Source organism: Bos javanicus, chromosome 7, assembly GCF_032452875.1.
Source record: "Bos javanicus breed banteng chromosome 7, ARS-OSU_banteng_1.0, whole genome shotgun sequence".
NCBI lineage: Eukaryota > Metazoa > Chordata > Mammalia > Artiodactyla > Bovidae > Bos > Bos javanicus.
The window spans coordinates 18,373,215-18,387,013 of NC_083874.1; the positions used below are offsets into that span (position 1 = coordinate 18,373,215).

The 13,799-nt window shown below is 45.8% G+C and overlaps 1 protein-coding gene across 1 annotated transcript in view; it reads left to right on the plus strand.

Moving 5' to 3' along the window:
- The first annotated feature begins 113 nt into the window (after nt 1-113).
- Nucleotides 114-13,799, plus strand: part of SAFB2 (scaffold attachment factor B2) — a 29,691-nt gene continuing 16,005 nt past the window's right edge. The window contains exons 1-9 of the mRNA XM_061422522.1: nt 114-409; nt 1,519-1,603; nt 5,570-5,634; nt 5,723-5,926; nt 8,160-8,222; nt 8,922-8,949; nt 9,865-10,375; nt 10,803-10,852; nt 11,360-11,460. Of these exons, the coding sequence (XP_061278506.1) occupies nt 224-409; nt 1,519-1,603; nt 5,570-5,634; nt 5,723-5,926; nt 8,160-8,222; nt 8,922-8,949; nt 9,865-10,375; nt 10,803-10,852; nt 11,360-11,460 (1,293 nt within the window). The 5' untranslated portion in view covers nt 114-223. The remainder of the gene's footprint in view (nt 410-1,518; nt 1,604-5,569; nt 5,635-5,722; nt 5,927-8,159; nt 8,223-8,921; nt 8,950-9,864; nt 10,376-10,802; nt 10,853-11,359; nt 11,461-13,799) is intronic.

The window sequence follows — 13,799 nt, forward strand, 5'->3', positions numbered from 1 at the left end:
CAATTACAGCGCCTGCGCACTGTCGCCGAGGGCCTGCGGTTGGTCGATGCGCGAGCGTCCGACTGCGGCCAAGAACGCCTATTCGGGCGGCGCGCGTGCGCGGCCGGAAAAGGGGGCGGGAGGAAGCCAGTGCGTTTTCCTCTCTGGCGGCGCCATTTTGTGCTCAGAGCCGCTACAGCCGCCGGCGGTGTGGGAAGTACTTGGCGCGGACAGCGTACCCGGGATGGCGGAGACTCTAGCAGGGTCCAGCGACTCGGGTTCTGGCACGGCCGCTGTCGTCTCGGGCGTCTCAGAGGTCGGGACGCGGCGACTCAGCGACCTGCGGGTGATCGACCTGCGGGCGGAGCTGAAGAAGCGGAACCTGGACACGGGCGGCAACAAGAGCGTCCTGATGGAGCGGCTCAAGAAGGTGAGGCGGCCCGGGGCCCTGGGGTGCCGCCAGAGACCGAGTAACGCCCCCGCGCGGGCCTGTCACTGCGACTCCCTACTGCGAGGCGGCCCCGGCCTGCATCTCTCGTTGCGAACTCCGGTCCGAACTGTCAGGAACCTCGGGTCGGCTGTGTGACCTTGGCCCGACACCGCCCCTCTCTGTGCCTTGTCGCCTTCTTCCATTCAGTCATCTCAGTGTTGGGAAAGCCCGTCTTAGTCTTAGGGTAGCCCCTGGATTTTTCCCAGGGTTGTGTGACCTTGGACAGGTGCTGTTCCCTACCAGCGCCTCAGTTTTCTCCCCTACGGAACGGATGATTGAAGAACCTTTGACATTGCCCGGGAAGGGGAGATGTGTCAGTTTTTGCCCCAGGACGTTTGCGTTCACCGTGCCCTGCACCTGGCGGCTTCTCTCCCAGGTCTCCATCTGGCTGGCGCTTTGTTGTAATTTTGGGGTCTGTCTTGAGATGTCTCGTTGCCCGCCCCCCCCCCAAGTGAAGACTTGTTCCAAGTCCATGACTTCCTGTATCGCACCATCCTGTGTTCATTGTCCCATTGCTCAGCATTAAACACAGAATTGAGTATGGCGGGTGGTCATCTCTCATGGAATCAGGCTGTTGAGGGTAGGAACCTGGTGAATTCACCGGGGAGTCCCGAAGCACGGGTAAGAAGACACTGTTGGCGTGAACCACCAACCTCCCCCACTACCCAGGATGTTCTTTGTTCTTCCCTGCCCTGGGTCAAAGGTGGCCTTTTTGAGCAGTGCTCAGCCCTTTGCCCACTGCCAGACCAAGTGTAACCTGTTTGTTACATTGTTGACTTAAAGTTGAGACAGTGTGGAGGTTAGGGACCATTTTGGAACTTCATCAACCCTGACTGTGAGCCCCAGGCTCTTTTGGGTGAAGGGCCCAGAGAGAACCAAGTGGTACTGGGTTCACCTACTGCCTGGGGACCTGACAGCCCAGGTGGCAGAAACAGAGTTGCTCTTTGCAGGGAAGTGTTGCCTTTGTTGCTGGGAAATTGTTACAGAGGAAGAGCAGTGTGTGCCCCACAGCTCTTAACAGTGTTGTCAACTTTGTCTCTTCCCAACAGGCGGTTAAGGAAGAAGGGCAGGATCCTGATGAAATTGGCATTGCCTTGGAAGCCACAAGCAAGAAGACAAAGAGATTCGTGAAAGGTATCCACTTTAACTTTCTGCTGCTTGGGGTAGCTACAGCAAGAGAGCTTATATAGAGAACTGTTTTTTTAGCATTCTTCTAGCCCTTCAAGTCAGGAGAGCTCCTTTGGCCCTCACTGTCCTCCATCTAACAGGTTGCTTTTCCACCAGCTAACGTGTAAATGTCAGGGTGCTGGGGAGGATTTGTAGGTGCCAAGTAAAAGACCCGTGGCTCATCGGTAAAGAACCCGCCTGCCCAGGCAGGAGATGTGGGTTCGACCCCTGACTCAGGAAGATCCTTTGGCAGAGGGAAATGTCAACCCACTCCAGTATTCTTGCCTGGAGAATCCCATGGACAGAGGAGCCTGGCAGGCTGCATTCCATGGGATCTCAAGAATCGAACTTGTCTTCATGACTGAACAACAATTAAAAACATTACAGCTTTCGTTTCTAGGATTAAAAAAGAACTAGCGTAAGGCACAGTCTTAAAAGCTGCCCCGGCTGACCTGAGCAACCAGATGCACCTACTTGTCTTCCTGGTTCAAAAAATAGGACTTAAACCAAGGAAAATGACAGCAGGCAGAGACCCAATAGAACCCAACTTCTTTAGGGTCCAAAATAGGTTGTTGGAACATTTGCATGTTTTACTAGTGTGATATTTTGTTTTCAAATCTAAATATAATTCATGTAAAATTCACATTTTTAAAGTGTATAATGCTGTGCTTTTTAGTATACTCACAACATTATGAGGTCATCACTACTCTTAGTTCTCGAACATTTTCATCATCTCAAGAAGAATCACCTATCCCCCATTAGCAGTCAGCTCCCACATCCCCCTGCCCCCAGCAGTATCTAATTGAGGTTTTGTCTCTAAGGATTTGCGCATTCTAAACATTTCATGTAAGTAGAATCATACAGCATGTGACCTTTCATGTCTGGCATCCTTCACGGAGCATCGTGTTTTTAAGGTTTATCCATGGTATAACATGTATCAGTGCTCCTTTCCTTTTTATGGTTGACAGCAAAAGCTTGGGAACCTCACTAACAGTGGTTCTCATTTTCAGAGTTTACTGTGATAAGGATGGTATAATTTGCAACTCCCATACGATGGGCTCGTTGTCTTGAAGGGTGCTGCACGAAAGTTTTTACAGCTGTCCATGTCCCATTCACCTAAAAAAGTGCTAATTTCAGGCAGTGGGATACAGCTGCTCAGAAAGTAAAAAGAAAAGACTTTGTCTTTTCTGCAACTTCTATTTATATTTTTCACAGCTTTTTCTAACAGGATGACTTTTCCACAACTCAGTGAACTGTTTAAATCTTATGCACATGTTTTGAAAGGTTAAATTTTTGAGTTAGGTTACATTTAAAGGGGTTTACGTTTAAAACACTGGTATCTTTTCAGTGCTCGTGAAACTACCTGTATTTCAGCAGAAGACATGGACCGTTGAAACAAACCAATCATGAGGGATGGGTCTACAGCAGGAAACATACAGATAGCCTGTTTGTACTTTTCTGTTAAGTTACCCATATCTGAAAATTTGATTTTGAATAGCTGAAAGTTTAAACTTTTTTGTGTGTAGATGCTCATTTTAAACTGTGAGGTTAGGCTTATTCATCAGAATGATTTTGGCTCCTATAAGGAATCTTTGAATCGTTAGAAAAACTTAGTTGACTGCTTCCAATACATGTCTGAATGGGTTAAAGCATAGGTCAGCTCAAAGCTACTTGGAGTTAGCATTGTGTCAGGGAAGCCTTGATAATAATTACTTTTGGTGTAAAGTGAGTGTACCAGTACAGGTTGGGGTTAGAAAGGCACTGGTACCTTTCTTTTTCACAGAAGTCCCCAAAGCCCAAGATCCTGGGGCAGAGAACAGCTCCTCCAGGTTGTAGAGCTAGTGTGTTTTCCAGAGGGGTCTGGGCATGTGGTTAGTTATACGAAGTGTTAGGTCCTCATGGTGTCCTGGTTGAAAATTAGGTCCTCAAGGTTACTAGGCATCAGCCAATGGATTTCCAAAGTCCGCCACAAAGTTGGACTGATTCTGGGAATTCGTGAGTAACCACTGCCTTTCAAAAGTGAAAGGAAGCTGAACTTTGAAAGTTTCATTGCAAGTCAGAACTTGAGTCCTTTTCCCCAACTCATCTAAATGGGCAGAACTGCTGAAAACTGGGTGTGTTTTGAAAAGATCATTCTAAATTAGGTTACATTTGGGATTAAAATTGGATAGTCTGTGCCATTCCCCTGTTCTCTTCCCCCACCCTTCAGTTTTTAGTCAAGACCCATCCCTTGGGATTGGGGTGCAGCCTGTGTGCCCAGCGTTTATCTTTGTCGCTCCCACTTAGGGTGCTTTCTGGTGAGGTTTTTTTGGTCTGCCTCTCTCCTGTTTACCTTCTTCATGGGCACTTCAAGCTACTGTTTGAGGCTTGAGAAATTGGGTGCGGTTATCAAGCATTTTAAATAGTGTGTTTCAAAAGGATATGCCCAGTTCAGATATAATGGGAGGTGGGACAGCTCAGTTTTTGAGTCCCAGCTTTGGAGCAGAACCAAATTCTCCTGTCAAATGCAGATAATAAACCTGCTGGCATTGTGAGGGGTATTAAATAATGTGAAGAGCGCATCGTGTAATAAAACCACATTTCTTGAGTAATCATTGATAATAATGGGAAATGAAATACTTAGGATATTGCAGTTGGCATCTTTAATAAATGATTGAGGTTTCTTCAGACTCAACAAACATAGAGTTATGGTTGTGGAGGGTGGGGTGTGTAGGGAGAGCGATGGAGTGGTGGTTTGGGATCAGCGGATGCAAACTACCATGTATAGGTTGGATCAACAAGGTCGTACTGCGTAGTGCAGGCAGCTGTATTCAGTATCCTGTAATAAGCCATAATGGAAAGGATGTGAAAAAGAATATATATATGTGTGTGTATAACTGAATTATTTTACAGCAGAAATTAACACAACATTGTAAATCAACTAAACATCTATAAAATAAAGACTGAGGCTTCTTAAGTTGCAAAACTGGCATGCCACAGCATTTTGCAGACTCAGCAATGTTGATTGGTTGAACTTTGTGGTAGGGTGCTGTCCTTCGTGTTACTGTGTGCTGGGCAGCATCCTTTGCCGCTGCCCACTACATGCCTGTAGCACTGCCCGTCGTAACACTAAAATGTCTCCAGGCATCACCCTGTTGCAGCCCACATCCCCACTGACCCCCCCATACTGGCCTCCCACATGTAAACATACGTGCCATGGTTTGCGATTCTTGGGGATATTAGTCTGTATACGCCCTTTAGAACAGGTCACCTTTGTTTTGCACATCCTAAGGGGAATTCTAGAATATAGGTATGTACATTTTTAAAGCTGTTGATAACAGGGAGCCCAAAGATTTTACTTTCCTTCTAAGAGTTTCCACTTTCTTTTCCTTCCAGCCCCATTGGGAATACCTGGCATCGCTCTCAATAGTCCTTTTGCATTCGCAGAGCCCAGGGTGAAAATAGACTTTATGGTAGCCTTTGCCTTTTTGCCTTGAGTGGAAAAAAGCTTCTGGGCTGAAGAATGTCAGAAAGCCAGAGGCGTGATGCAATGGGGTGGAGCGAAGGGGAACTCACAGGTCTGTTGTCCAGCACACACTCTTAGGGTGCTGTATGGGTGCTGTATGGACATGACTTTTTTAATTTAATCATTGGGAAATGCCTGTTTTTATCCTTTGCTCATTTTTGTTTGAGGATGTTTGTGTTAGTTTGAAGTGGTTTGGAAACCTTTTGAAGCTTTGGCTATTTTGTTCAGAATCAAAATACTTTGATGGTATTACAGAAATTCTAGATCTTACGTTCCAGTTGAGACAAAACTGTACGTGATAGACGAACAGTCACATTCAGCTTCCTTGTATCATGTTCTCACCAAGACTGAGCTGCGTCGTCCTGCAGAAGCTAATTACAAGGCCAGAACCCAAGTGCTCTCTGACTGAACAATTTTTCTGTTATTAGAACAAAAGGCAGAAGAGGAAGGCACTGAAGACAATGGCCTAGAAGAAGATTCCAGAGATGGGCAGGTAGATGCCATGACAACAGAGGGGGCGGCAGGAGCTCTGCGTCCCGGTCCACCTGGTAGTTGATGCCTTTCGTCGTCCCTCGTTACAGGAGGATATGGAAGCAAGTTTGGAGGGTTTGCAGAGTATTGACATGATGGACGTTAATGTGTTAGAAGAAACCGAAGTTGAGAACAGCGCTGCTCCAGACTTCGGGGAGGATGGCACTGACAGCATCCTGGAATCCCTTTGTGAGAGCAAAGACTACGTGGCCACGCAGCTGAGGGAGCTCCCGGCTCAGTTCACAGGACACGCTGTAGGTAACGCAGTTGCGGTGCAGCACGCTACAGCCCTGGGGCTCCTCACTGTTTGTGTGCGCTTCAGCCAAGACGGAACACGCTGATGGTTGGTTAAATAACACGCAGCTAAATCACCATTTGGTGTCTAAATCTTGGCGTTAAATTGCATCCATTTAAACTCAACACAGATCAGATGTTAACTAATGGATAACTTCTCTGTAATGCTGGAGAATATTTCTGTAATTGGGTAGGGGATACATTCTTAGCATAAGTCAAAAGTCTGACACTGTTGTTAAAAGTATTTTCTTTGAAAAGAAAAGAAGTTTAAAAAAACTATAGAAAGATAAGAAAACAGAAACAGTTCATAATCTCACCATGCAGATAATCCTGTTGATAGTTTAAATATGTATTCCATGTGTGAGTTGACAGTTGTTAATTAAAGGATGTGAACTACAGTGAAGAAAAGTCTTTGTCGCCTAGAAGAATCCCTCCAGTTAAAGGGATCCACTGTTAAACTTCCTGTGTATGAGGGAAGACTTCAATTGTCTTAAGCAACATCATAGTGCCAGCTTTTCACTTTGTGTTTTTGGCATAAATTTTCGTGGTGGTCCTCCTGGAACTGGTTGCCAGTTTAACCTCACCACTTTGGCATGCCCAGCTGTCTTAGTTTGGTTTTATTTAAGGCATTCTAGCTTTAAACTGGAAAAGAAGTACCCTTAAAGGACTGAGCTTTACACCTTTAAGGTCAAAAGTCACAGATTCCACACATTGCCGCAGCTTGACGTAGGCTAGCATGGAGCTTTGGTTTATTCTCTCTGTGTGATCCTATTGTGTGTTAATTATTTCCATAGCATAGACTTGACTTCTTGGTTAATGGAAACATCCTGGTCATAAGTTTCAAACCTGGGGTTTTCCTGACGGTCCATTGGTTAGGACCCTGTACTCCTAGAGCAGGGGGCATGGGTTCAGTATGTGATTGGGGAACCAAGATCCCGCATGCTGCATGACCTGCCTTTCCCACCCTGCCCCCAAAAAAGTTTCAAACCTAAGAAAAAATCTTTAGGGAGGGATATTTTTGTGTTTCACTTAAAAAGTTAGAAAGCTTTCAGATTTAATAACCTTTAAGATACTAGTTTTCCTTTAGCATGCTGTGCTGTGCTTAGTCACCCAGTCGTATCTTTGTGACCCCATGGACTGTAGCCCGCCAGGCTCCCCTGTCCATGGGGATTCTCTAGACAAGAATACTAGAGTAGGTTGCCATGCCCTCCTCCAGGGGATCTTCCCAACCCAGGGATTGAACCCAGGTCTCCCACATTGCAGGTGGATTCTTTATCATCTAAGCCACCAGAGAAGCCTAAGAATACTGGAGTGGGTAGCCTGTCTCTTCTCCACGGTATCTTCCTGACCCAGGAATTGAACCAGGGTCTCCTGCGTTGCAGGCGGATTCTATACCAGTTGAACTACCAGGGAAACCCTTTGTTTAGTGTAGTAGATGATAAAAACAAAACAAGTTAAATATTTGTTTTAAAGTACACTAGGCGAAAGTGCCAGGTTATTGTTATTTTAAAATAATTGCTACCAAGTAAAATCAGGAATGTGGAGTTCACTTTCCGTTTGAGTCAGCTTCAGAAATCTGAGGCTGGGTAGTGTATACTGACCACCAGTGTGGGGAAACTGCCTGGAGAATGAATCTGCTCACTCGTTCAGTTGGTGCTGCCAGAGTGCTATCAGAGATGCTGGGGCTGCCTGATCCTGGAGCGGGCCTAGAAACAGGGAGGCAGGTGATGAACAGAGTAACATCGTCCCCCCCTTTACCCACGGTTTTGCTTTCTGAGGTTTCAGTTACCTGTGGTCAACTGGGGTCTAAAAATATTAGATGAAATAAACAATTCTTAGTTCTGAATTACACGCCATTTGGAGTAGCATGATGAAACCTTGCGCCATCCTCACCGGGACAGAAATCATGCTTTTGTCCAATGTATCCATGGTGTGTGTACTCCCTGTCTGTTGGTATGGAAAAACATGGTGTTTAAGGCCTGATGCTGTCTGAAGTTTTAGATAGCCACTGGACTTTGGGGACATATCCCCTATGGCTAAGGGGCAGCCACTGGGATCCAGCAGTGGGTTTGCAGATGGCGTTTGGCATCGTGAAGAAAACAGATCTGTAGGTGGCCTGGAGAGTGGTGAAGTGTGGGCCTTGGCACTCATAATTCTGTCTCTGCAAAGAGGTCTTGGCGTTTTTTCTTTCAGGTTGATGGCGAAGGCTTCGAGAACACTTTGGATGCTTCATCATTGGACTTCAAAGTGCCTCCGGTAGGTTACTCTCTGGTTCTGCATGGCTAGAAACCTGACATGAGTGGTGAATTTTCCACAGTGAAAAAGAATGAGTGAGCGTGTGTGTGTGTGTGTGTAAACAACCCATTGCACTTTGGTCCTGAGGGATGCTTAGCATAAGCAGGTGAGCTAAATTGTCAGGGTCAGGGTTTGCAGCCTAGTGGGCATGGTGTTAATGACCAACGAGAATGTAACCAGAAGGAAGAAGTGCAAGTGATTGGGTTACACAAACACTAGAGGGCTTCCCAGAGGAGTTTCTCTGTCAGAGTTGAGGTCTGGCGAGCCATTCAAATTAGCCAGTTGAAAGGGTAAAAAAGACTTTGGGGCCTGTTGCAAGGATGGACAAAACAAGGTGGAAGCGAGGTGGAGGGCTGCAGAAATAGGTGGGCTGGACTCCCAAAGCGCCGGAGCTAGTGTCTTCAGTCCAGGGTGGAGTTAGGGAGAGCTGTCCAGCAGGGTGGAGAAATGGTTTTGTTGACACGTTCCAGTTACACATAAAGTTCCATGTTGGGAGAGAGATTTTTCTCAGATCTGGTGTGATGTCTAAAGCAGTCATCTGTGTGATCTCTGCCTGGACTGGGAAGTTGTTGCCAATTGCAGAGGCCTAACTACAAGGGGGGATTGGACGGGCTAACATTAAAGTGCTCTGTGAGTTTTGTCTTTTCTTTTTCTCAATAGGATATTGAAGAACCTCTGTTGGAGCCAGGTACTGATAAGAGAAACACAACAGTTATGGTTTGAAAGTCTTCCCACTTTTCTTTTAAAGCTGTTTATATATATTAAGCTTTTTTACGGTCTTATGAATTATTTTAATGGTGGACAATCCAGATCGTACAAGGATCAGAGATTGGAAACCCATTCGTATCACCAGATCTATGGAAGTGCTGTTCTGGTTTCTGGAGGTCAGATATGTTAAGTGAGATGTAGTGATGACTTTCATCTCTCTAACCATGTAGAGTGGCATTTAAGTACTTCCCCTGCCCCACCTTCCCCGGTGATTCTTCCATGTGTTTCTACACATGAAGCAGATCTTGTATTATTTCCTGCAGTCGTTTAGATTAATGCAGTGAAGGTAGGACAAAGCGATGGTCAGGGCACTGATTGCCTGAGAAGTGACTGAATTCCAGAAGAGGAACCAGAGTTTCTCCACGAAAATTCCCAACGTGTTGGTCCCCTTCTGGACTGCATTTGTCTCCTCCGGCGGAAATTTCTGGTTTTCCTATTGGACTGTTCTGTTAAAAGAAATTCAAAGAAATTTGAAGGTCGAGCTGTCCTTGAATGGTGATCGCGTTCAATTCAGCACCTTGGACACTGGAAAAATAAGGAGAAGACCCATACTTGAACAAGAACGAGACTGTCGAGAAGCTGTCACACTGTTGTAGGTGTTTAAATCTGTGGGGGCCTTTTCTCTTCCATGTAGCATAGAGGCTTACTCTGTAGTCGGTCGGAGTGCAGGTAGTGTAACCAGTGTTGAGTGTGTGTACCCGCGGGTTTTCCAATCTCTGTGTAGCTAGCAGTTCTCTTCGTGTTAGTGTGGCCGCCGTGCCAGTTCCGCATTTGTGATTGCTTTATTTCCCTGGTAATTAAACCTTGTGCCATTCTATTCCTGTTAAATCCGTAGAAAATGAGAAAATACTCGACATTTTGGGGGAAACTTGTAAATCTGAGCCAGTAAAAGAAGAAGGTTCCGAGCTGGAGCAGCCATTTGCACAGGAAACAAGTAGCGTGGGGCCAGACAGAAAACTTGCGGAGGAAGAGGACCTTTTTGACAGCGCCCATCCGGAGGAGGGTGATTTAGATTTGGCCAACGAGTCAACAGCACACGCTCAGTCGAGCAAGGCAGACACCCTGTTAGCGGTAGTGAAAAGGGAGCCCGTGGAGCAGACAGGCGATGACGAGAGGACGGACTGTGAGCCTGTAGGGCTAGAGAAGCCAATTGAGCAGAGTAGTAAAGCCTCAGAGCACACGGAAGCCTGTAGCGAGGAGGCCGCGGAAGCGCCCCCGGAAGCCTCAAGCCCGGACCCCGGGGATAGCAAAGAAGACGTGAAGAAGTTTGCTTTTGAAGCTTGTAATGAAGTCCCTCCGGCTCCTAAAGAGTCCTCAGCCAGTGAGGGCGCTGATCAGAAAATGAGGTTTGTTTTTTCTCAGTTTTAGACCAGACGCTATCTCCTTTTCATTGGTCGTTTAATGACACACATGAGCTGTTTTTCTGCAATTGGCCAGCCAGACTGATGCAATTGTAGTTTACCTCTAAAGAATGTTTGATTTCTCTTTGTGTATTTTTAATGGGTGATTTCAGTTCCTTTTGTTTTCCTCAACCTGCTATGGTTGTGCTCTTAAATTGTTAAGTGTTATCGTCAGCTAAATAGAATTGATTTTTAAGAATCTGACATTGTATTGGGGGGAGGTGAGATTTCCAATATAAGCTTGCAAAGGTGCCTGTTAAAATTTTATTTCTGACTAATTTTCTGGTAGGTATTCAGTCTTAGCACATACCATACTTTTGATTTAGTTCTCTTTTATTTTTTCTGTACGAGTAATACTAACTTTTATCTCTAGCTCTTTTAAGGAAGAAAAAGATATAAAGCCAATCGTTAAAGATGAAAAAGGTATGATTCAACTTACATGTCAGGGAGTCACCTTCGGATCTCTTATTTTGGGAGGGAGGGGTCTGCAGGAATCCACAGTTTGGATCCAGTACTTGGTTTTTTTATGGATTACGGAAATTAATGAGCTAGCTAATTGTATCTTGAGAGACTAATTTTTAAATGTTGGTGAGCTTCTGAATGTATGTTTTTGTTGAGACTCATTTATGGAATGGTGAAAGTCCTTTTATAGGACAGGTATTTTTCTACCTGTAAAATGATAGAATTTTAGAAACTGTTATCTTGGTCATGAGCTGATCATTGAATGCCATTTCAGTTTGTAACTGACATAGGTGTGATTAATCCTCGAGTAAGAAAATTCAGTTTTTGTGATCTAGATTTTTCATTTTCTGTCCCATGTGTTGGCAGTAATTAAATTCTTGAGTCAGAGGAATCAAGGTTGGATTGCGTTAGGGTTTAAGAGAGGGCTGCAGTCTCAGGAGGCCAAGCATAATCATCTCCCTCCTGCAGGTCGAATCAGCAATAGCTCTGGAAGGAATCTGTGGGTCAGTGGACTGTCTTCCACAACTCGGGCAACAGATCTGAAGAACCTCTTCAGCAAATATGGAAAGGTACGCTCCCCTAATGTGCTGCCACCCACCTGGGCTTGGCATATAGGTTCTCATTTCCAGTTGGGGGAAAAGAAATAGACAAGAACAAAACCTTGGAGGTGAGTGGAACCTAACCAGTTGTGGGTAGTAAACCTTGTCTCCTGGTTAAGAGTGGATGACAGGCAGAGCAGACAGCTTGTAGGTGCTGCTCAGAGAAGGTGTGTAAAACTACAGTCTCCGTGTCCCTGCTGTGCTTTCCAGCTTCTCTTGAACAAACTGTCTTTTAGCCAATACCAAACTGGAAACTGGGACTTCCCTGGTGGTCTAGTGGTTAGGAATCTTCCTGCCAATGCAGGGGACACAGGTTCGATCCCTGATCTGGGAAGATTCCACGTGCCGTGGAGCAACTAGAAAAAAACACTGGCAGCTGGCATGCTGAGTTTCTTCCCCTTAACAGTAAGTGAAGAGTTGGTCTCCATATATCTTCTAGCATCTTAAGTACATAGTTGGAGAATTTGAACAGGATGGTAGCTTAAAAATAAATCAACTCCTGGTCACGGTGGCAGGAGGAAAATATTACAATTCAGAAACTTCTGAGAAACATTCAAGAATGATTCTGTTGTCGTGGAATTAGCTAATGAAGCAGTCTCCTGGTCTCCTGGGGGTCCGTGGTGGGTGGGAGAAGTCAGCAGAGTACCACTCAGCAGCAGGAAGTGGCAGGGCTTCCAGGTCGCTGTGCCATCTTGGCTGCCCGGTCATCATTCCTTTGCTCAGGGCTTTGTTCCTTGATGAGAAATTAGGGACTGAAGCGGACAAGACCCTGAAGAAGCATTTGGAAGGACGTAGAATGCTACTATGCCAAAACCTATTTATTCACTTACTTACAGTCAGGCACTGGGCTTCTCTTGATGATTCAGTTGGTAAAGAATCCACCTGCAATGCAGGAGACTCTCGATTTGATTCCTGGGTTGGGAAGATCCGCTGGAGAAAGGATAGGCTACCCATTCCAGTGTTCTTGGGCTTCCTTTGTGGCTTAGCTGGTAAAGAATCCGTCTGCAATGAGGGAGACCTGGGTTCAATCCCTGTGCTGGGAAGATGCCCTGGAGAAGGGAAAGGCTACCCACTCCAGTATTCTGTCCTGGAAAATTGCATGGGGTCTCAAAGAGACATGACTGAACGACTTTCACTGATTGTAAAGCTGAAACAGATAACAAGGCATTGTTCTAGGTCTTAACATCTGCTGGAAAATAACTTACTGCAACATGTCATATGTATGCATTTTTAAGTATATTGAAGATTACTGTCTGCCATCATTGTATGGTAGAAGGACCTAATTTAGACTTGGAAGGTGGACTCAGTGATTATCACTGAGGATGTGATGTTTGGGCCAAGACCTGAGTGTTGAATGTGCCTGGCCGTTGGACCAGGGCAGCAGGACTCAGGAAGGCCCTGCAGTGGAACTGGGCCCTGGAACTGGGTGTGCAGACAGAGGCTTGATCTTCAAGAAGCTTGATGGCGGCGGAATCGGGGAAGGGGCGCCGACAGGGAACTGGGCGCTTTCTGTGCTGTCTTTTTTCACTTGGGCTTACCTGCCATCAGAAGTGATGCCTTGGCATGGCTAATTAGTTGGATGGAATGCTCAAATGACCCAACCCCTCACTTTGAGGAGAGGGGAGAAGGCAGAACTTCATCTCTGATGTGAGAACTGACATCTGTGTCCCTCTCAGCAAAGGCTCTTTCCCTTTTGGCCCTATATGGGGTGCTTTGGATATATCGGGGCTTCCCTTTGCAGGCTGGGCAGTGGTTCTCTATCCCTATGTGGAAAACCATGAATGTCAGGGTCTGCTGGGACCCTAGGAAGCATGGGTCCCCTCACCGTCTTAGAGCTGGATACAGGAGGTCCAGAGAGGAGCGAACTTGTTCTCATTGACCAGCTGAGTCAGAGGAGGTCAGAGCCAAAGCCCAGGCTCACGTGTCTCAGGCTCTCTGTGTGTCCCAACCCTCATTTCGAATGTCCTTTGGGAATATTTACATTTGACACGAGCATTGGTATAGTGGGCTTTAAGTCTGTCGTCTTGCTTTGTGCCCTGTTTTTTTTTTTTGGTGGGGGGGTGGCTTATACTTGTTTTATCTGCTTGACTTTGCATTATGTGTTTTTGATGATATATGGCTAATTAGCTGTATCTGGTATATGTGACTAGTTTGCATTCTGATTCCTTTCATTATTAGAGTTTTTTCTTGTCTTGATGTGGGCATTCATTGCAATGAACTTTCCCCTTAGAACTTCTTTTGCTGCATCTTATTGTATTTCTAGTTTCATTTGTCTCAAGGTTACTGAAGTTGTGGTTACTGACGTCTGT